Source organism: Protopterus annectens, chromosome 14.part0 (assembly GCF_019279795.1).
Source record: "Protopterus annectens isolate FY-2018-M chromosome 14.part0, PAN1.0, whole genome shotgun sequence".
Taxonomy (NCBI): Eukaryota; Metazoa; Chordata; order Ceratodontiformes; family Protopteridae; genus Protopterus; species Protopterus annectens.
In genome coordinates, this window is record NC_056748.1 from 233,173,735 (window position 1) to 233,198,430 (window position 24,696).

The window sequence follows — 24,696 nt, forward strand, 5'->3', positions numbered from 1 at the left end:
AGTGGTGGGATATCAACATCACATATTAATTGGTTGACAGTGGTGGGTTAGCCACATCACATATTAATTGGCTTGTAGTGGTGTGGATATTGAACTCCTGTAGCCTGTGTACAGTGGTCACTGAAGGTGTTTGTACTATAAATCAGCCATGCAGTGAACATTCAGATTTCATATCACAGCTGTTTTGTTTGTTAGCTTAGCCAGTCAGGGAGGGCAGGCAAGCATGTCAGCAGAGGAGATGGTAAGCTGACAAGGAGCCAGTTGGCTGAAATGTGCCAGGCTAAAGGACTTGTGCATGCCAACCTGACCGACGTAAACATGATTGCAGCTTTACTCACAGCTGCATCACAGAAAAGCAACCAGGAAGACAATCAGATTGGCCTTGGGAATGTACAACTCACAGAAAATGGACAGTTCAACCTTTCCACAGAGGACTTAAAAATCCATCTGGAGTTAGAGAGACTTGAGCTAGAGGGCAAACATTTGGAAATAGAAGCAGCAGAGAGACTGAAACATCTTGAGGCTGAAAAAAATGAGAAACTGCTATCTATGGCTGGAGACTGAGGAGAATGAGAGGCAGAGGCAACATGAAAAGGAGATGCTGACTCTTCGCCAGAGTCATGGAGGTAATGGGGAAGGGAGAAACTGAACCCCAAAAGCAACAAATGTCAGTAACTTTCTTTCACAATTTACAGAGGGGATAATTTTGATAGTTTCATTCATATGTTTGAAAGGGTATGCAAACAGTACAATGCTGACCAAGGGCTCTGGGTAAGGTTCCTGACACCCCGACTCCATGGTAAAGCTGTAACTGCTATTTCTAAATTGTCTGATGCTGATTGCTTAAATTATAATACAGTCAAAATGTGTTTGCTAGAATGCTTTAAGTTAACACCTGAAACAGTGAGCATAGACGCAGGGCAAATTAAAGTGGGTGCGAATATACTGCTGAACAAAGCACTTATTTTCATAGGTGGGGGAGTGGATGTCAGGTTTCCACTTTTCTAGGGTTGGCAGACCTTTTGATGAGGGAACAAGCCCTTAGCATTTTGCCTGAGGACATGAGAATTTGGTTAGCTGATAGACAATGAAGGACTGCAGATGAGTTGGGGAAGAAAGGAGACCTATACCTAGCAAACACGGCATCAATGCACAGGAAAGTGACAGCCAGTGCTGCTCATGGGTCTAAGAGAACCCATGGTGGGCAGCCCAGACTGCTCCAACAGAGTCCACCAGTAGCAGGGGAAGCCACTAGTCCAGGTACGCATCCAGGACCAAGGGTTATAGGTTTTAAATGTAACCAGTTGGGTCATGTAGCATATACATGTCCACAGAGGCAAGGTGGGAGAGACATTAAGTGGGAATGACAAAATGCCAGCAGTAAGTTGTCTTGAGAAAACAAGGGTACCGAACTACCACAAGAGGTTATATTCTATCTTAGTGGATAGGAAAAAGGCCACTGCTGAGTGAGAGAGACAGGGCCTCTGACCTAACCATTGTGAAGCCTGCAATGGTTGCAGAGGAGCACTACTTGCTTGGACGGTCTATTCCAGTCAGAGCTTTAGGGGGGGGACCCCATTCCAAATACTTTTGGCTAGGGTTCACCTTGCCTGGGAGGGTGGAAAAGGAACCCAGTAAGTAGGTATGTTTGAGGATACCCTTGCAGATGTCCTGACAGGGAATGATTTTGATACTGCAGTACCATGTGTGCATGCAGTTACACGCAGTCAGGTCTGGAGACAAGCATGTGGGTCGTGCAGTCCTGGGGAGACCCAGACAGACTGCACACTTGCAGCCAGGACTGGTGAGGTACTTACTTCAGGGAGGGAGCTACCCTGTAGCAGTGAGACTAAAGGGGAGCCACAGCTGCTTGGGGGTACTAATGTTCTCTTGGACAGAGTGACTACAAGTGCAGAGGTGAGTATTAGTACCCGGGCTGACAGTGAGGCACCGCTGCCAGAGAATACCAAACTTCCTGTGGAAGGGGAGCTAGGAAGGGTTACAAACAGCGAGTTGAGGCAGGCTCAGCTTTCAGACCCTACAATACAAGGCCTGAGGGAGGTAGCTAGTGAGGCACCTGATTCTCAAGGGAAGGGGGACTCTGTATACTGGGACAAAGGGTTAGTGTACAGAAAGTGGACCTCTGAGAGAGGGCTAAAGGCTGAGAGAATACAGCAAGTGGTAGTGTCCAGAGCCTACTGTCTGGCACTTCTAGCCATACCCCATGATATTCCCTTTGCAGGTCATATGGGCATAAAACGTACAAAGTGACATATTATGCAGAACTTTTATTGGTCTGGGATTTCAAGAGTTGTAACAGGATAATGCAGGACCTGTGAGCAGTGCTAAAAGGTAGGCAAGGCAGGAGACGAGGTGAAAGCTCATTTGATGCCTTTGCCTGTGATTGAGGAGCCATTTCAGAGAGTAGCTATGGATATTGTGGGGCATCTGAGTACCCGAAGTTCCACAGGAGAAAAAGTATATCCTAGTGGTAGTAAATTGTGCTACCAGATACCCTGAAGCAGTGGTTCTGTCCTTATTTGAGGCCAAAAAGGTGGCAAATGCTTTGTTAGACATTTTCAGCAGGGTTGGTTTCCCAAAAGCAATATTGACTGGCAGAGCTGCCAATTTCATGTCAGACCTGCTGACTTGTCTGTGGAAGTACTGTGGGTTGAAGCACCTAATGACCACCCCTTACCATCCCCAGACTAATGGGCATGTTGAGAAGTTAAACTCTACTGTCAAGACAATGCTATGAACATTTGCAGGCCAGTTTAAGAAGAAGTGGGACAAATATTTGCCCCATCTGTTTGCTTACAGAGAGGTTTCCCTGGAATCCACAGGTTTTTCATCCTTTGAGTTGTTTTATGGGCATAGGGTGAGGGGACCTCTAGATTTGATTCCAAATGAGTAGAAGGGGGAGTACGAATCCCACAAGGAGTCTGTTGTGGCATATGTCCTAAACTTCAGGACAAGGCTCGGGGAACTCATGGGCTTTGCCCAGGAGAGCGTGGCAGAAGCCCAACAGCAGAAAAAGGTCTGGTATGACAGGAATGCTCGAGCTAGAGAGTATGCTGTAGGACAGCAAGTAATGGTTCTCATTCCTGTCAGACACAACACAACAAGCTGCAGGGAGCTTGGGGAGGGACTCTACAAGGTCAGTGATGTCAAGTACATGGTAGAACTGCTAGGCAGGGGCACAAATCGTACCATGTTAACATGATGAAACCTTACCCTGATAGAGAGACCCTTCTGCTGAGTATTTGCAGTGGATAGCAGGAGGGGTCTGAGGGGGATCTGGTGACTGATCTCCTCAGTGAGGCTTGGACTGATACCTCAGTGGAAGGGGTAGCAATGTCCCAGCAGCTATCCCCTACCCAGGTACGAGAAATCTGAGCAGTGTTACAGGAGTTTAGGACATGTTCACTGGGAAACCAGGATGCATCAACCTGGTGCAGCACCCTGTGGCCTATTAGGCGGGCCCTTACAGGGTGAAAGAGTCAAACAGACTCTGAGGGAGGGGATACAGGAAATGTTGTAACTAGAGGTAATATAGGAGTCCAGCAGTAACTGGGCCTCCCCAGTGGTGCTGGTACCAAAGAAAGATGGCAGCACCAGGTTCTGTGTGGAATACAGGAAATTAAATAGTCACACAGTCAGATCCGCCATGCCTAGGACTTATGAAGCCCTAGAGCAGCTGGGTGGGGCTATGTACCTTACCATTATAGATCTTATCAAGGATTACTGGCAGGTGTCCTTGACTCTCAGTGCTAGGCTTTGAGACTCCTTTTGGCTTGTATGAGTTCACAAAGATGCCCTTTGGGATGAAAAATGCCCCAGCAACTTTCCACAGGCTGGTAGATCATATCCTAGCAGGAGATTTTACCCTTGCTTACCTTGTTGATATTGCCATCTACAGCCATTCCTGGCAAGAGCACCTTCAGCATGTCTGGGAGGTGGTGGGCAGACTACAGAGGGCAGGGCTGACCATTAAGTCCAGCAAATGTCAGGTGGGTATGGCAGAGGTCTCCTACCTGGGATATAGAGTGGGGAATGGCAGGATCAGGAAAAACCTGCCAAAGTGGAAGCCATTCAAGCATGGCCTGCCCATGTTAACAAAAAGCAGGTGAGGGCATTCTTAGGGACAGAGGGTACTACAGAAAGTTTGCCCCAATCATAGTACCATAGCTGCTCCCCCCATAGACCTGACAAGGATAAACAAGACAGATAAGGTAGTGTGGACCCAGCATGTGAGCAGGAATTCCAGAAGCTAAAAGGAGCTTTGGGAGGACCCCCCTGTGTTAGCCAGCCCAGATTACAACAAATTTGTTGAGCAGGTGGATGCTTCAAACCACTGCATGAGGGCTGTACTTAGCCAGGTTTCCTCAGAGAGAGAAGAGCACCCAGTGGTATATCTCAGTCATAGGCTCCAACCCAAGGAGTAATACTATGCAGCTGTAGAAAAGGAATGCCTTGTGTGGGCACTGCAGAAACTTCAGCATTATCTGTATGGAAGGAAACTGACTGTAGTTACAGACCAAAATCCCTTACCATGGCTACACTGAGCCAGCCAGCAAAATGCCAAGTTACTAAGGTGGAGTCTAGGGTTGTAAGCATATGATAGGGCAGTGCAGCACCGCAGTGGGGTTAGCAATGCCAATGCAGATGGACTCTCAAGACAGTGAATGGGGCAAGGTATTCCCAGATATGCTCAACCCTCTCAAGCAACATTTTTCAAGGGGCACTTGAAAAACTAGCTTGAGTTTTCGGGGGGGGGGGTGGATGTCACACTGCCAGCCCAGATATCTGGAATTTTGTAAATAATTCTATGTCATTTGTGAATATTGATATGACTTATACAGAACTGTAGGTTATGTACTGAGCTAAGATGTATCCACAGTGTACCCTGATGGAACACAGATTAACCTGCAAAACTTAAGAATAGTTGAGGTCAAGTTACTTTATAGCTGGGTCATAAACAAAAGATGTTATCTGTCAGTAGCAGACACAATGTCTAGAGCTAGAAGTTTTTCATACTGTCTTGGACAAAAGCAATTACTAGGTTTAAAATGTAAAGTGTTTTATTGCTTTATGACTTCCAGCAGCTGCACAGGTCTGAGAGATGTGTATTTCTCACACAGAGATGTTAAATTCTGTTAGTTTCTGTTTAGCCTGGGAAATGAAGTCAGGTGACAAAGAGTGATGTCATCCAAGCTGACCCAGCAGTAATGTTTGATATTAATTTGGGAACGCTCTCACAGAGAGAGACTGTGCATTTTATATTTTGTCTTGGACCTAGCAAAAACATCCATTCATCATCATCTGCACTTGCCTGGCTGTAAGTAAGATTTAGGACATAGTATCTATTTTAGATATAGATAGGAATATAGTAATGATTAGTTTAGATATTTCTGTATTTATCTGAAATGGTCCTTCATTGTTGTTTTTAAATATGTGAGAACTGAAATTTTGACACTATAGTTGTGCCAGTGGGGAGCCTTACTGGGGATCTGAAGAAAGAGGGAGAAACCAGCCCCAGAAACCAGCCCCAGACTGACTGTGATTTCTGTGTGCTCTTAAGGGAAATTGCACTTTACTGTGGGTGTACTTGTCATCCTCCCACTGTGTATGTGTCTGGCTTGAAAACACACACACACAGACACACACACGTTTTAAATTTTACTAACACCCTCCTCCTACATTCTGCTGTATTCTCAGTGCATGGCTTTTGTTCCTTGGTGAAAAACTGCCTTCAGTGTCACTTTGAGGAAGGAAGATGCCAACATTATCTTAACTGCGGTGCAAAAAAAAGGCTAGCTTTCACCGAAAGCTTTGAAAAGATTTACGTTTTACTTTGGTTATCTAATTATTAATAATTCCTATATATTTACTGACTGCTATCAGCTGTATTGCTCTTTTGGAAGCTTCATTCTTTATCTGATGAAATGTGTGTGAAGTGCTTAAAAGTACAGCAATAATAAACTATGGTCTGGGTCATTCCTAGTCCTACAGCTACAAAAAACATCTGACCAACACAAACTGTTTACTTCCCTTTTAACACATCTAAGACATGTGTCTGCTACTCTGTGAAAAAGGAATAATTTGAACCAGTGTGCAGTGATTACATCTTAAACTAGTTTTAACTTGCATCTCACATTCCTTGGCATATTAATGTAGCCCACTGTGGTAATATGTCTAAGTCATAATTCTTGCCTTGCATTTAAGACCATTGCCTCCCCTTTAAGTTCCATATGGCTGTGACCACTACTTAGATTATATTCTCCAAATTTATAAGCAGTACTGAAGTGAGACAGAACAGCCTAAGACATGGCATAGAGGGTAGCAGTCTGCTTGTTCAAAACTAAACTGCCTTTTCCATTAAATTTATTGATGAGGAGTCCAGCTATGCCACCCCATGACCCTGACTTAGACACGTAGGTAAAAATAAATTGAAAAAAAAAAATCTGGGACTAAAAGACGTCTTGGTAGCAATCAAGTCAGGAGGAATAATACAGACATCAGTTTGAGTTGTCAATGTGGTATTCCGAGCATACTGCTACACCTATACAACAATATGAATAAAAACATGTTAAATAAAAAAATATATTTTATAGCAGCTAAACAGATAATGCCGTTATACTCTGATGCCTATGCTCATTTAGCAATCTGCAGCATAAGTTCTACAACTAAGTCAAAGACTTAAAGTTTCTAGGAATGAATCTATTGTTTGTTACATAAAAAAATACAATAAAACAGCAGCAAAACGATTATCTAACATTTCAATACTCAAATCTCAGGCTCATTAGCATCATCTTAAAACATACACAACTTACAGAAAATGATCTACACTATAATCACAGTAAGATCTTCCTCTATATGCATTACTATTGCATTAAAGCTATGTCTAAAGATGTTATAAATCAGTAGGCAGCCCTCACCTTTGATCTATATGTTTTTACCATCTTAAGCCTCCGGAGAAGTTCTTCTTTCTCCTGAATTTCTTTCATCAATCTCTTTTTCTCTAGCAGTTCATGATGACTCGAATCAGCCACTAGTGACAGTTCAAATGCAGGATTTCCCACTTCCTTTATTTCACAGCATGGACTTGCACAATGACTGTTTTCTGATGCTACAGCTTCTGAAAATTCAGCTTTTCCTGGAACTTCTGGAGACTTTTCTTCATGCTCATTCTGTTTCTGTGAAAATTCTGGTGAGACCTTTAAATCATCTTCATCAGCATTAACTTTTAGTCGTTTAGCCAAGGAGACTGACTGGAAAGATCGCCTAGTTTTTCTCAGGCGTTCTTTTAAAGCAGCACTCATTGGCTGGGAAGAAAAAATAAAGATGCACAATAAATCTGACAATACTGTTGATTACATTTCCAAAGTAAATCACATTATCCACAATCAAGAAATAAGCACAGTAAATTTAAACTTCCTTATATACTAAAATAGTACCTCCTGCAAAACATCAAAAGGAGCTGTACCAAGACCCTTCCCTTTCTCTCAGATTAACAGAAGATTAACTACAGCCTACCCAATGTCACCTTGAACAAGACTTTCCAACATTTGTTCCTGGGCCACCAGAACTAAATTTACATTGCTTGATAAAGCCACCAGAAACTAAACTAACTCAGCAAACTTGAAAGTTGTTTGCTTTGATGGAGAATTTATTAAAAGCTGTATAAATCTTTCAGCAAAAAGATATCTGTTTAGAATTTTGAGTAACACAGTCAAGACCAAACACGTTATAAAAGCATTCAATGTCTCCATCAGGAGGTCAACATGACGTTGGAGAAAGATAAATATGGTCTTCTTGTAATTGCTTCTACCACCAATGCAAGCTACCAAATTTTTAAAGCCCTGCTTAAAATCTGCCATCTTACAGAACTTACTTCCAATAAACATCTCAAGCAATTCCATAATCAAAGCAGGACACTCCCCTCCCCCTCCCCCCACCAAGCCCTGCACACAGGGGAAGTCAGACTATGAACAGAGTACTCATACTAAAGCATATCAGCATAGTACTCCTTTGCATTTTGCTTAAAGGTCATCACAACTACAATACAGCAGCAAACATTTATTATTGCTTGATCTCCATGCATGCAGCTAGTTCCATAAAAGATGATTAAAGCCTCTGAATAGAAAAAAATATTAAGGACAAGCCTGCTTGCACATCACAAGCTCAACCCATTGTGCATTACTAATTACAATCCCATTCTTACTACATAAGCTGCACTGGATGTCGTGCTATTGCTATAAACAATTCTGAATCCAGCTGCAGTACAGTGACTATTGCAAACTGAATGGAAAGACAGTGACACAGCGTAAAGATAAGCAATTCACTGAAGTATATCAGTTTTGGGAGGCCTTTCATATCCCAATTAATTTGGTTACTTCACAAGCTTTCATCTAGGAAGATGTTTGCAGTTACAAAGCTATGAACACAAGTTTATACTACTGCTTTCTACTGATCTTTGGATTTCTTATTAAAGTTGCTAAATTATTTTGAGGTGAGCCTATATTATAGAGAAGTCACTAGTCATGATAAGTCTGTGGGTAGATATGTTGATCAAGGATGACCCAACATAAATGAATAAATAAATGTCGTCTTATACTGAAAGACAAGTTACTTAAACCTAAATGGCAGAATATATGGAATATCACTTGGACTGTCAGCAAAAATCCCTTAATCTTCTCCTATTGGTAAACTTGCTTACAGTTAATCTGAAATGAATTTTCATTTATTTTTTTAACAAGTTTGTTGTTGAGCAATCTCTATGGCACAATGGACTTGGGAAATGAGATGCAGAATATCACATCTGACTAATGTATCTGGTCCCCATGAAGTCAGCTGGGAGGCAATGAACAGAATAGTATTTTGTCAGCTCATCTAGTCTGAAAGCGAGAGAGAGGGGTGGGATTTCGGGTAAAAGCTTCAACTTCCAGCAAAGAATGGAGACTTCATCCCTACCACAGAAAGTAATTAAGGAGCACATACTGGCATGTAAATTGTGAATTGTTACTATAGGCCAAGTGGATGTCAACGTGCATCTGATATTCTTTGAAATAGTACAAAAGCTGCTTTTATGTCTTCAGTTGTACTTTCTGGAATCAAGTCTCCAACAAATGTATGGAAATGGATGCTTGCATATTTCTTTGACTGCTTGGAGTTGTTGCCCAGTTTACTTGCACTTTCTTACCCATTATTGTCCTCCCATTCATGGCAGCAAGAGCTGCAGCTGCATGTCAATGTTCATAAAACTCCACAAAGCATTACAGATTACAGTCATATCCACAATAATTTTGCAGCTTTTACAAGGTCCAAGGCGAATGAATAACTGGAGGATAAAGGCTTCTGTCACATCTCTAGAAAGATTTCCATCATACACAGTTTTAGGTGCATCGTCATCCATGATTTATAATGGGAAAGGCTTCAACCTAAACCAAATAGGTGTAGCTGCTGCCAAGAACCAGGGTTCTTTTTTCCAAATGTCAGACATGGCACTAGCTCTCAAAAATAATTCCCAGCGAAACGTAGTATTGGGAAAGACAAAGAAGACCAACACAAGATAGTGGAAATCAGGTGGAAGGAGTGTATGCCAGGAGTACACCTCGGCTTGCCTTCTTGCCCCAGAAGACAACGTGGCCTTGGCCAGCCATTGAGGGAACAAATGAGGATAAGGATAAGCAGGGGCCTGACAACTTAGCCCAAACATAGTTCATTGGCTTGCTAACTGGCTATCTGATTGAACCTATACAAGTTAAGGGTGATAGAGTTTGGTCTAAACAGAAGAAAGTCAGTGGCACTGCCCACTGTTCTCTGTCCTGGGCACTCTCCTCTTTGGTGTACACTTGTCTGACATGAAAACCGGTATCAAGAGACAATGGCCAACCAAGTCAGATTCCATCTGCTGAGAGTGGTTATCAAATCCCATTCTAATATCTAAATTCTCCAGCAAGGGTTGGACCAAGCAAATGTTTGGAGTGTTAGTCATAGGCTTACACTCAATGCCAAGAAACACAGCATACTTTCCTTCAGTAAATCAAGCATCACTGCCACTTACCATATAGAAAATAATCTATTTAAATCTGGCACATCATCAGGGACATGGGTGCCTGTATTGATAGACTCGCCTTTGACCATCATGTCTCCTTGCTGGTTCGAAAATCCTACTAACCTGCACATCTTATCATATGTGGTATTGCATCAAGAGCCTAAGAAGTTATAGTCCCACTATATCCCCACCATATTGGTCCCATTTTCATCCTGTACAAAGCTAAGCATCTAAACAAATTCAGGACACCACAAGGTTCCCCACCAAAAAATCTCCAGTCTCAGTACCCTTGGCTGCTTTCACAGAATGAAAGTTCTGTCCCTCTGCTCAGTGTCATACAAACTCTTAAAGGGTGGTTTTGGCCTAGCCTTCTACACTATGAACAACCACACAGTTTTTGAATTCCTTCACTTAAACAGAATCAGTCCTAAAGGAAATGCCCACCCTTGAGACCTAAGCATACACTACCACATCAACAATACCAGGTGGTACAACAGGGACCCTAAACCCAACATATCCACCATTTCTGGAACAGGCTTCCCTTGCATATCTAGCAGAGTACTTCTCTACTAACCTTTAAAACCAGCCTGGATGGGCGATTGCTAATTTTAACCTAGTATACATAATTAAAAAAATATATACTTAATGAGGGAGGGGCACTATCAGTCACCCACCCATACTCAGTGATGTGGCAGAGTGTCTTGATGGTCTCCTTGGCTATAAGTAGAATAAAAACCTAGGAATACATCTGCATCTGATGTCAAAACACAGTCCCGGAAAAGCCAGCACTACAAATGAAGACAGAAAGAGAGTTATAGTAATATGTGCTTGCATAACTGAAACCTACAGTTTAATGACCAGCCTTTCAACACCTTGCTAACCAAGTAAGAAAATGTATGTACAACTGGCGTACTGAGATATTACAGACACACATACTTTAATTTTCTGGCAGAAAACTTACAGAAATAATGTTTGAAGATACAGCTGGGATGTGAAAAATAGCCCAAGACTGCAATTATGGATATTACAGCAAATGCTGAGACAGAAGAACTGCATGTGGAATGAAATGGATTAATTCATTTGACATGATTATCAGAAATTAACTAATAGGTGAAACTGCTTTAACAGTGGAAGGAACAAGAAAGAATGTACAACACTGAAAGGAATGCAGCAGCATGGTAATTTGACTGCCAAAGTCCCTCCCTCTCTCTTTCATTGCTTCTGTTAGTTGTGCAAGTCATTACAGTAATATTTCCTTCCATTGATTCCACAGATCTAGAACACCGATTGCTCTTGCATTAAACTTCCATACTAAAAAACGTCTCTTCAATATCCTCCCAATCTCATCTCATCTCCTTATACTGCTGGGAACTAAGTAGAAGATACTGGAAGATTCCTCCACTCAGACTGCTACAGTTCAAGTTTGCTTACTTATCTTCCTCCCTGCTTAAGTATGCAGTGCACCACATAATAAGATTTACCCTTTTTTCTCGGTTTTCTATTAAAATCTGCTCATCCTGGTATTTTACTATATAGGCCCTTCCTATAAATACACTTCATTAGCACTCATTTAGTACAATTTTATTAATATAGATGAATTTTGATCCAAGTAATAATGCTTTGGTTTAAACTCTAATGAGAGTCTATAGAGGAATAGCAAAGCCATTTCAAGGCTTCTGATTGCAAGTAAAAAACATGAATTGCATCATTTTGCTATTGGCTAGTGGGCTTGTTTGAAGATTGAAGTTTTGGATTTCTCTACTATCATAAGTTGCCTGTGTTTGCAAGGTGCTGCTTCCCACTCAGCTATTTTAATCATGCAGGATGCATTGTATAGATGCGCGTATTTAGAACCATAACTTTCACTACATACTCTATTCCAAAAATTCTAAGCATAATTAATAGCAGCTGTGTAAAATGGCTCATTCCTCTTCATGTGTAGACATGTACTGTTCATCTTAGACAGATTTCCAGTTATGCAACTACTAGTCTCTTAGCAACTACTCTTCCTCTGGCCCACAGCAGTAGGCAACTGGAGCCATGGATCTGCACCATCTCTGTAGCAAGCTTGGTTGAAATGGACATCCAAAGATAATGTAGCAACTGCTTCATCTTCATTGGCACCTACCTACTACTTAAAGAACATCTGCTCCAGTGTGGGAGAGAGTCATTATATTTTACTTATCCTTTTTTGGCCAGGTTAGTAGCCTCTTCTCGGAGGAGACCAGAGGTGTTATTTATACAACAAGGGGAAATTTAATCAGGGTATTAGGGAACTTCCCCTACTCATCATTATTGCTAGTGGTTCCATTTTGCAGGAGCACTTCCCGTTTCCTTTCCAGACACAAAGGCAGCCCAGAGAAACAGGGAAGCAGATGGAGAGAGAGAAGAAGATAATGGAGTGGTGACAGAAATGGAGAAAAAAGCAAATAGCGGCAACGGAGATTATGAGCAGGATTGTGTTGAAATATTCCAAAGAAATCTGAGGGAAATGAGTCAGCAAATGCTGGATATATAATTATAGCCCTCCAGTCAGGAGGGTTGTGGAATGATTTAGTTAAAGAAATGGCGATGCAGTGTAAGCCAGAAAATGAGGGAGATATTTCCTAACGGTACATTATGAAGAAAATACAAATGGAGGATGCAGAAACAATCTTGAATAGTGGGGAGATGAAAAAAAAAACATATGCAAAGAAAGCAAAAGGTGGCAAAAGGACAGTAGCAGAAAAGAAGGCAGAAGAAAATGAAAAACAGAACTACATAGTACTGATTAAAGGAAAAGAAGATAAAGAGAAGGAGAGGTATGAAATGTGAGACAATTTAATAGCTCCTTTGGGTGTAAAAGACATTTTGTGATATTATACTTGAGACTTTTTTCAATGCAAAATTTTCTTGGAGAATATGAAAAAAAGAAAGACTGCAACCCATGGAATCTTTATGTGACAAAAGCATTTAACAAGGAAACAAAAAGAAAACAAAGTATAATTTTGAACAGAGGTGGAAAGAGAAACTTCGAAAGGACATTTGAAAACCTTATGTAAAAAAGTACTGGACATTGCAAAAGTTTATAATAAAAAGGGGTTTATAGACTGGTGGAGAGGATTCTAATATTGTGTTAAAAATAGAAAGAGAAAACATTATACATATATCTACCAAGCACGATACATGTGGAGGGGAATAGGGGTGTCATAAAATACTGGGGACAACCCAAAAATTTTTTGTGTGTGTGAAAAAGGATGACATTTGATAAGTAACTGTGATAAAAACAAATGTTACATGTGTGGGGAAATGGGACATGGTGGAAAAATGTGCATTGAAATGTTACAAATGTAACAAAATTGGACATTTATGGATGGACTACAAAAATGAAAAGAGTAGGGAAAAAAAGTGAAGAATGTATTTTTATTTAATATTTGTGCAGAGCAAGTAGAATTCAACGGGAAAACACAATAGAAGAAATAAACTTGTCTTTTCTGGAGAACGTATAAATTATTTGGAAAAAAAGGTTTATTTGATAAATTCAGTACTGATAGTGGGAAAAATAGCATACTTAGCAAAGTCTATTTAAATGAAGCAGATGAGAGATTAGTAGTAAAATTATATAACTATAAGCATGATAAATTTGAGGGTATGGTAAAAAAAAGAAAACAAGTGTATAACTGAAGATATAAAATGCTATCAAAAATATATTTTTGTAGAAAGTAAAACCTGATATAGAAAAAAGTCTGGTATAAGAATGCAATGGTAAAACATCAATATTTAAAACCATGGGAAAAGCTAATGGATGAAAAAATTAAAGCTATAAAAATAAGAAGCACGTTGTAATCAGAAAGAAGTCAAGTTTTTTGTGGAGAATAGTAACAGATAATTTACCAGTAAAAGGAAATACACCATATAAAAAGAAAAGTGAAGAAACTATGGAATATGCGTTTTTGAAATGTTAGATAGTTATGGAGAAAACTATGTAAAGAAGATTTTTTTGCAGATATGAAAAGTTGATAAACATGGATGCAATTAATTATAAGAACAGAATTAAACATGTTAAAATAAAGTAATTTTATGTCCTATGGGTTGTATGGAATGAAAGAAGACTGCCATCACCACACTAATGCCATCACCACAGTAATTCCATCTCAAAAACACTGCAGGCCAAATACATACACTGACGCTCTTACAAGTAACCTACCTAAGCCACAGAGGTCTCCTAAAATGTAACTCAAGAAACAAGTACCCTGAGCAAGCAACCTCACAGACACACATCACAAGTGGCACCTGCCAGTAAAACATACCAGTCTCACAGACTCGGTCCAAAAGCCCATAAGGGAAACCATAAGACATACCAATATTCTAGTCATAGGTGAGACTCCACAGTGAGACAAACTGATGCACCACTCACCAGGCTATGCAAAGTCAGAGGGTCATGGTCAGCTGACAATCAAGCTCCGTCACACAAGCACTCAAGTTTCTGCACCACAAGACATATGCCACAGTCATTGTACATGTGGGTGTAAATGACTTGAGGAGTACCACCCGAGACTATAAGGAGAGAGACATGACGAAACTCTCAGACTATGTACCTGAGGCAGGTATCAACCTATCTTTGAGCATTATTATATTATCACCAAAAATGATGCAACAATATGATCAAAAAATAACCGATTGCAACAGTTGGCTTACACTCTGGTATCATTCTAAAGGGGTCCAATACAGATCAGCGTGAGAATAGATGGTAGGCAGTCCAAACTGCTTTGGTAGGGATTTTCCACACCTCTCTCAAGACTTCCATATATTAGCTAAAACCTTGCCCACCACATTGGACCTTTTTTAGGCACCGTCAGTCCTCAGACTTCCAATATAACTAACCACAATCACAACAGCATTACAGTTACTGCTGCTGCTTGCAGGTTTAAATAAACTGCATACATACACTACAAGCACTTCTCACAGAGATCTGTTCAAGACCAGTTATAACTTTCCATCAGTGGAGGGCTTCAATGCCTATCACATGTACAGGCCCACCATACTGGAATTAGGCACCAAAGGCAAAGGTGTCTCGATCTTCCTAAAAATAACTCACCTCCAGACTTGTTAGACAAGATAACAACTTGAAACTCCTCAGTGTATAACTTACTATAAACAAAACCCTTTATCACACCACACTTCTCCCAAGTCCCTTGTGGCTCATACTTCCTACCTAAACAGTACGTCTTAAATCAAAGCCATTTTCCTTGGAGACTTCAACTATCTCATCAACTGTGAGATTTCTAGTTCCTCAAACAAGTAGGACCAGAGAGTTATGGACTTCATAAATACACAGTTCCAGGACCAGTTGGTCCATACCCCTACTAATGAATATAAAATCTTGGATGTGGTCTACCAGTATGGGACAGTTTTGCTCTTTGCCTATTATAACCTCCTCCTTTTTCAAATCTGACCACAACTCAGTCACATTTAATTTGAGACCGATATCAGAAGCACACCCCAATGCTTCAGGATTTACAGACCATGCAAAGGCTAATTTACTAAAACTGTGTGATGACCTGACTAAATTCAAAAGACCCTTCTAGCCTGACAGCCTCGCTGCTTATGCAGAATCCTTTCTTGCCAAGTTACAAAAATAGGTAGAAAGATGCATCTGCGCCTCCCCCCCAAATAAATACAGTATAAAATTCAATAACCCCCTATGGTAGAACCCTAATATAAGCAGCTTGATTAAAATAAATAAATAAAAAAAAAAAAAAAAAATTCATTGCATGCAAAACTAAATCTAACTCAAAAAGCCAAATGCACTGCTGCTAAACTAAACAAAGAACTGCAAATTTAGATCAAATCAGCCAAAGCCAGATATAAGGTAGAGAGAGACACCCATTCGAAATATAACCACAAAGCCTACTTTAATTATATTAGAAATATGAGAAACAATGCCCAGCACCGCACAGAGCTAACAGTAGATGATATTCTATACTCAGACCCAGACAAAGACCGTCTACTACTGGATTAATTCAAATCTAGCTTCAACCAACTCCAGTATTCTCAGTTCTAATACCCACATCTACCCCTCCTCCTCAACACTCCTAATAAAAACCTCTCAAGGCACTTGCTGAGGCCAAGGACACCAAGTTAATTAGCCAGATAACATACCAGGCTGCCTACTGGCTAGCCTGACACTTTTATTGTCAGACCCCTAAACAGGTTATTCAGCATTAGCCTTAAAAACAGGCTGTGTTGGATGAAATAGAAACAGCTATTCCCATGCATAAAGGCGGGGCTACAACATACCTGAATAACTAACAGACCCATAAGCCTCACTAGTCTCATCTGCAAGGCTGTTGGCTTTTCTAGTTCTGTGGGCCTCGACACTGCTATGCAGGAGGGCTACTTAGTCAGGGACTTTGTTTAACTTGCATTTGAGAAATGCTTTTGCTGTGCTTTTACATAAAAAAGTTTCAGGATCATCATCTTATGGCAGAAGGTATTTACCTGGTCTTTGAGTTGGGAAGCATTCCAGGAAGGTCAAAGTGTGGTTGTTTACTGGTTAGAGGGCATGGGAGACAGTTTACAAGCTTTTTTGTCTGCAATACATGTACAGAGATGCCCACCTGACAAAGCCAGTTAGCACTGCCCTAAATAGTAGCAAATGCCTACACAGTAAAATTTCCCTGTAAAGACAGGATTAGGTCCAAAACCTGTTAAAAATGTGGCATTGTGCAGAAATAAGCTTAAAACAACTAGCTTGTGTATCACATTGTAACATCCTAGCATTATATAACAACTTGTCCTTATCCCCAGAAACTAAAGCACTACCATATCCTAGCAGTATACACCATATTGCCCTTAACCCACAGTAACTACCCCAGGAGACTACTGTTAAAACCCGATCCTTAATCTTAAACAAACCACCCTATTACAGGACCACACAACATGAATATGCGGTTTCCAAATGTCTCTGTGGCCAACTTCATAGATTTGGACGTCCTAAGGCAATTGTCTTATGTTATCAGACAACAAGTTGAATCATTAAAGAAAATAACACAGTACGCAAGAGATGTAAATACACAACTGCCTTGGAAGCAAAAATCTCAAACACAAATGAAGTCAGGAATACCCTACTGCATTTCTCATTCACACTGCTCATGACAAACACAAACTGTCTTATGCAGAGGTGCTTAAAAAAACCTTCACAAATTTCAAAGACCACCAAGTCATCTAATGGCAACACTGCACCTCAGCAAGCAGTAAAGCACACACCAAAACTATAAGGCAAGCATATACTTTACCGACGCCATTGTGCGACACAGATGCCCCTCTCACCAAGATGGATAAGGAGAAGATAACAGTTAGTTGCTTACCTGAAGCCAGGATCCACAACATCAAGCATGCACTCATGTTACTACAACCCAGGTACCAATATGACTGCATCATAGTCCACGTGGTTCTACATGACAGGGTACATACCTCACTGGAGAATATGGACAATAAGAAAGGAGATATAGAGGATCTCTCAGAATGTGTGTCCAAGATAACTATGAGCCTTGCATTCAGCAGCATTTGAATTTCACCATAGATGATGCCACAGTACGAACATTAACTGAAGGATTTTAATAATTGGCTTAGTTTCTGGAGTCACTCCAGGGGCATCTAATATGGGAGAGCATGGTCAAAAGACCATGATGCTTTGCAAATCTGGGCTATACTTGTCCCCCCTAGGCTTTTGTATATCAGTTAATACTTTATCCACCCCCCTTAGAGCCTTAATAGTAGCCACCTTCTCTCCTGTAAGAAAAGTACTGTTAAAGGCCAGGTAAGCAGAGTTTCGAAAATGACTTCCAACTAGGAAATAAAGTATGTGATATGTTTACTGTCAAAGACTACCCTAAAATCATGGCTGACAGTATAAAAGCTGAAGATCTGATGTTCTCAATCTTCATTCATTCTTGACAGATGGGGTTCAAGTTCTGATCTCTCGGAACCAACTTGGCCATTATAGATAGCTCGTGCCAGCAAAAAACTCTTGAGCTAAGGCTCTACCCACAATACCCCTCTTCCTATTACCTCAGATCTCATTTGCCACTCTGAAAATTGGACGAGTCAGTCGCTACTCTCAGCCAAGTGCTTTATTTAGGTTTTTTTCTAGCGTGTTTTGGGTAAAAGTTGCTTGTATTTCCCAATAGTCTCACTATTATTTGAGAGTGTTTGACTGCTTTTTTTACTGTATTCTACTCACCCCCTTACTGTAAGACAATTTTAGTTTACCATTGTTGGTAACCAGCCTTCCCTCCTTTTTAACCATTGGTAATCTTTGGATACCATCGTTGGTATATTTCTCTCTCTCTTACCATTGCTGGTAGATCTTTTTAAAAAAGCCTTTTCTACTTCTTTCTACCCATATGTGTGTGTGTGACAATATGGCAGAGAAACAGAAAGGGACATCCGGGTTTCAAACAATGTCAGGACTTTGGCAGAAAGATGCCCAACTCAAATGGGGATCTTTCTTGCGTATACAGTTTGGGTGTTCCACATCTGGACATTTCATGTAAAATTTGTCAGAGCTTTAGTGGCCGTACTTTAGTGAAGAGATGAAAATGCTCATCCTGAAAGGCGTGTTGAAATGTTCTTTTAGCGAAGCCCTCTCTATGGCTGTGTCTTCTAAATCCTTGAAGCCAGACACAAAAAAGAAAAGCCATTCTGTGCCGGCTTCACCATCAGCACAAGAAGCAAAGTCTCATAAATAGCAGGTTCCGTCTGCCTCCTCAGAAATGAAGGCTAAAGTACCTAAACTGACAGAATTGGCACCAACTTCTTTGGTACCAATGGTTATGGAACTAATACAGACTACATTAGCAGTGACCACTGTTTCGGTGCCTGTGATCTCTTCAGTACCAACAATAGTTTCTGCACCGGCATCAATCATTTCTCATTCGGTGCGAAAGTAGAACCAGTAATACTTCCCAGGACTAGATATTCCCCTTCTGTGGACTTGTTCTTGGGTCAACCCCTGAGCCCCTTTGTGGATAGGCCCGAGTCCCTTTTGGGAATGTCGACCCGTTCCTTCAGGAGTCTATCCGAATTGGACATAGTTAGATTGGTAGACCAGCCTTTTTGCAGCCAAGGGGTCTTCCTACACCTACGCAGACCTTACTCCCTCCCAGAGCCCAGGCTTACTCTCCAAGGACTCCATCAAATTATCCTCCTTCAACCTCCTTCCATGGTTTGGAGCCCTCCACTCCAATGCTCCCGGTACAAGCTACCTTGGTGCCAAGGTCCACCATCGGCACCAGGATTGTCTTCAGCTCCTTTGGATCCATTGCACACCGGGGACCATGGTTTGGCTATCTGTTCTGAGATCCTTAGTACGGTACTGGCTGTTTTTACAGGTTTATATTGTATTATTGACAGCTTTCGTTGCTGAATGCTTAAACATCGACACTCAAGTGTGGAAAACTTACAATAGAGAAAAAAAGGAGGTCATTGTCACACTGTACTCATCCCTCATTAGACCCATTATAGAATACAATGCGCCATTTGGTATGTACCTCTCAAGACATCTGCAACAACTGGAAAGGCCGCAGAAATACCTCACTAAAAGGGTCACAGGCCTAAAGCAGATGCCCTATGGTGACAGTCTAAAAAAAACTCCACCTATACTCTGTCGCATATCGTCTACTCAGAGGGATCTCTGCTTAACATACAAGGCCATGTCAAACCCACAGCTGTTGGACATGCTACACTTAAAGAAATCCCAATCCCTCAGAGACGCACGCTCCAGGGATCTAAACCTTGTCATCACAAATAACAAAACATGCTGGAAGGATAAGTTCCTGACCCAGAAACTCCCCAGAATCTGGAATAGACTGCCCATACATGTCAAGTAGAGCACCTCTTTGGCCCTCTTCAAAAGGAACCTTGATGACTGGATGGGAGATAGAAAATTCACCCCGGGGATCATGTTGTCACCCTGCAATTCACCCTGGGGATCATGTCAAGTCACCCTGCTAGACAGGGGTCCAAGGAAGTAAATACTGTGGGAAGAAATAGCCAGGGAATTGTTATGGCTAGGCCTGTATAGGCCCTAGGGCCGACAGCCTAATACCAACCTATGAACCTATAGTGAACGGTCACAATCGAATTCTTTCCTCGGGAAAGAATGTGCATTGCCATTATCAGGGATTTTCCCTTTCCCCAATGTAGAGTGATCTCAGAGTTGGTATATTTAGTTGGGGGTGGGGGGGTGAAGCCCCCCAGTATGTTTGGGTGTGTTTATTTTGTTTACGGACAGCCACGCGTCTTCTTTCCCAAGGAAAGAATTTGATTGTGTGGCCGTTCGCTATTGTAAGATTTCGATGTTTAGCTGTCAGTGTTTTAGGATTCGACAACCTAAGCGGTTGATGATGATATGATATAGACGTGTTTCTATGGCGCAGTCTTTGGCTCTCCGGTCCATGAAGGTTTTGAACCCTCTCCTGGCTCCTGCTCTGGGTGGTGGCTGACTGGAGCAGGGTGTGACCCCAGTTCTGAGCTTGTCTTTCTTGGTTCTGGGCTCTCATCCCTCTTCAGGTGGGCCTGCGTTCTAGATCATGGAGAGAGCTTTGGTCTCAGCAGGCTCCCAGCTGGCTCCATCCTCGAAGTGCCATATTTTTGTATCCTCTTGTTCGCAGCTATCACAAACTACTGTGGACAGCGAACACAAGAGCTGCAAGACAACCATGTTCAGGGTCCCCCCCCTCTTTGGAGTGGTCTTCAGAATTTCCCCCTAAGGAGCAACCCCATAACAGGACATGCAAGAGGAAGCACCTCGATTCTGCAGAAGAATCAATCACTGAAGACGCAGAATACGATAAAGGGGAAGGTTCCCCCTGTTCAACCCCTGAAGATATCTCCTTTAGAGATATCCTGGAAATGCTGAAACAGAGGGGTGACTGGAAGCCCTCAAACCCATCCTCTGAGGAATCTGTGTTCTTGCAAGCTTTTCGTGCTCATCCATCTACTTCCTGGATGACCCCACCTGTGGACGATCCAATTAAGCTGATTATTCAACAGGTATGGAAGGCTCTGGATTTTACAGATCCCATTCCCCTGAGGCCAGATAAAATTTTAACAGCCCCAGAAGATCAGCCCCATTGGTCAAAGGATCTAGCAGTGGTTGCCATGGCGGTGGAGGTGGCCACCAAGAAGGAACTTCAGAGTTCTACTATCCATCCTCCTGAGACAGTCTAGGAAGATGGACATATTTGGGAAGTGGGTTTTTGCCTCACTGACCTTCGCTATTAGGTCCTTGAACTTTTGGCACATTAATAAGACTCCAAAGGGATCCGATAATGGAGCTTTCAGATACCCTTGCAGCAGCTGTACCAGACTAGGTTCAGGACAAAGCTTCCTCGCAACTTGCCACCCTGAAGTCTATTTCCAACTTGTCCATGCGGCTCATCACCCATGCAGCTAAAGGACATTTAAGGGCAGTGGGTACAGGCGTTACCATAAGGCATCATGCCTGGATGTGCTCGTGTGACTTTGTGGAACACTTCAAGTCTTCCTTCGTCAACGCTCCAGTTGATGCATCCTCTTTGTTTGGCCCAAAAGTTAGAGACACACTAGCCAGGTGCGAGAAGGACGGAAAGACCCTTTCTGTCATAACTGTGCGTTTTTCTACTCAACGATCCTATTCTAGGAATCAGGGGAGTGGGAAAACGTGGTTCAAAAAATTCCAAGGGCCTTTTCATGACACACATGGTGAGTAAACACCCCCCAGGGCAGAGAAGGGAACTCTACTGGAAGACATCCTCCCCATGGCAGAGGGGGGGGGGTCTGCGTAATCAAGGCTCCAGAGATGCCTTTTCCAAACAACCCTATGAGTGCTCCTGAATGGAGCCCTGATTGCTTACCTCTGGAAGCAATCAGGGGAAGATTTTCACTGCACCAATCTGCCTGGCTTTCAATAACTTCAGATACCTGGGTGCAGAAAATCATCACCAGAGGTTATCACATTCCATTCAATCTTTTCCAAAACTTCAAAAGCGAATCCCCAATGTTCCACCCAGTCAGAGGGATCTCACAGCAGTAGAAATCTAAAAGCTGCTTCTAAAGAGTCACCCAAGAAAGTCCCACCAGAACAAATAAAATCCAGATTTTACTTATGCCAAAAAAGACAGGAGGCTGGAGACCAATTCTGGATCTCAGTCTATTGAACAAGTTTATACAGCAGACAAAATTCCGGATAGTCATGGTTCAGTCCATCCTTCTGTTTCTGGAGAAAGACAATTGGATGTGCTCTACAGTTCTTCAAGATGCGTATTACCATATAAAGATGAAGAAATGCTCCAGAAGATACCCCCACTTCTGGCTGGGAGCCTGTCATTACTAATTTCGAGAATTGCCTTTCAATCTCACCACAGCCCCAGGATGTCCACCATATGCATGGCAGTCATAGCAGCTCACTTGAGACTGCGAGGGTTCCGAGTGTTTCCATATCTAGACAACTGGCTCCTCACTGCCCCTACAGGCATCTACTACTTTACGCCAAAGACTTCATGCTACACCTCACAGAGAAGCTAGGCATTTCAATAAACAAGGACAAGTCACAGTTGACTCCTACACAAGCTCTAGAGTTCATAGGAGCAAGACTGAATGCAATTTCTTGTGTAGCCTCTGTTCTCCTTCACAGGCTGATAAAGCTAAGGTCACAAGTTCAAGCGATCATTTCCCAAAACAAAGTTCTGGCTTGCCTGGTACTGCAAACTCTGGGGTCCATGGCAGCAACTGTAACCCTAGTACCCCTAGCAAGGTATTACATGAGGCTGCTTCAATTGCTCTTAGTGTCACAATGGTCAATTCTGATGCATCTGATGTCCCACCTAATCATGATAAATTACAAGAAGGATTTATCTTGGTGGATGAAGCCAGAAGAAAATCTATGGGGTCACACCTTCTCTCCCCCTCTGCCCCAAGTCATAGTGACCAAGAACACTTCCCAGATCGGGCAGGGTGCAGGCATTATCTGGGAAGACTGCCCAAGGCACTTGGCCCCCACAAGAGGCCAATTTGCATATCAATGTCCTCGAGTAAAGGGCAGTGCTTTTAGCATTGCAAGCGTTCCAGCCTGTACTTCTTTCAGGGACAACTGCACTCCAATCAGACATGTCAGTAGTCTAGCATATCAACAAACAAGGAGGAAACAAATCCTACCCGCTATGTCGGGAAGCCCTAAGAATTTGGCAATCGACCATTCCTTCCAACCGCTTTCTGGTAGCAATGCATATCCCAGGAAAATCCAACGTGATTGTGGACAAATTGAGCAGATGCATCCTGATGTCTTCATAAGTGGTCTCTCAACCACAATATAGCAATGAAGATTTTTTGTCATTGGGGCTTAGCTGTACTGTGATCCGTTTGCCTCTCCAATAAACAACAAATGCAGCAGCTACTCTGCCCCAATTACCCCTCACAGGGAGTCCCCAGAGAGAAGCACTTCTCCTCAACTAGCCCCCCCGGGACTTATTTATGCCTTTCCTCTTACTCCATTAATTCCCAGATTTTGAGGAAAGCCCAAAGGTTGAGAAGCAGCGTAATTCTCATTGCACCCTATTTGCCCTGCCAAGTATGGTTCCCCTTTCTTTGGCCTCATCTGGTTCACTGCCCTTGGATTCTGGACCCGACTCCGGACCTGCTATCTCAGGCTTAGGGCTTGGTGCTTCCCTGTCTCCAAAATCTCAAGCCGACGGCTTGGTATCGCCAATTCCGGTAATTGCCAGGCAGAATAACTTATCCTCTTCGGTACAAAGGATTCTTCTGGCTTCCCATAAAGAGTCCACCAGAAAGCTTTACCAAAGCAAATGGAAAAGATTTTTGATTTGGGCCTGCTCAAACAACATAGATCCCTTCTCAGCACCAGTGGATAAGGTCCTAGAATATTTAGTGACCCTGTTTGACTTGGGACCTTCTACTTCCACAGTTAAAGTTCATTTAGCCACTATTTCCAATTTTCATGATGGGCTTGATGAACTCTCCTTGATATCTTATAGTCTGTGCAAAATTTTTCTTAAAGGTGCCTTACATTTAAAACCCGCATTCAAAGACCCTGTAGCACCATGGAATGTGACCTTAGTCTTACAAAGCCTAGCTCGACAGCAAATTGGAGCCAGCAGCTACTTGCGACCTCAAGTTTTTGTCCTGGAAAACTCTCTTCCTGGTGGCTATCACGTCTGCCAGGAGAATTTCCAAACTGCAAGCTTTGTGTGTGAAGCATCCTTACATCATTTTTCACAAGGAGAGAGTGTCATTAAGAACCAACCTGTCCTCCCTCCCAAAAGTGGTGTCAGAATCTAATATTAAAACAGTCTATAGACTTGCCGGTCTTCTTTCCAAATTTTTCAAACAAAAAGAGAATGCTGCTTACACCTGCTGGACATTCACAGACAATTACATTTTCACCTGGACAGAAACTCTTCTAGAAAATCGGACCAATTATTTGTATCCTTTTCAGGACCTGGACTGGGTAAACCGGTATAAAAAGTTACCTTATCAAGCTGGCTTAGGGATTGTGTTACCTTTGATTACAAAAGGAATAAACTCAAACTACCTGCTCCAGTTAGAGCGCATTCCACCAGATCTGTCTCCACTTCAGCTGTCTTTCATTCCAAGACCTC

At 42.1% G+C, this 24,696-nt stretch overlaps 1 protein-coding gene and 1 pseudogene across 1 annotated transcript in view; both read right to left on the reverse strand.

The window, feature by feature from the left end:
• The window catches only part of SFR1 (SWI5 dependent homologous recombination repair protein 1), a 423,881-nt gene that overhangs the window by 317,049 nt on the left and 82,136 nt on the right, over positions 1 to 24,696 (reverse strand). Inside the window, exon 3 of the mRNA XM_044055958.1 lies at positions 6,939 to 7,325. Within this exon, the coding sequence (XP_043911893.1) occupies positions 6,939 to 7,325 (387 nt within the window). The remainder of the gene's footprint in view (positions 1 to 6,938; positions 7,326 to 24,696) is intronic.
• On the reverse strand, positions 9,043 to 9,467 carry LOC122788797 (annotated as a pseudogene).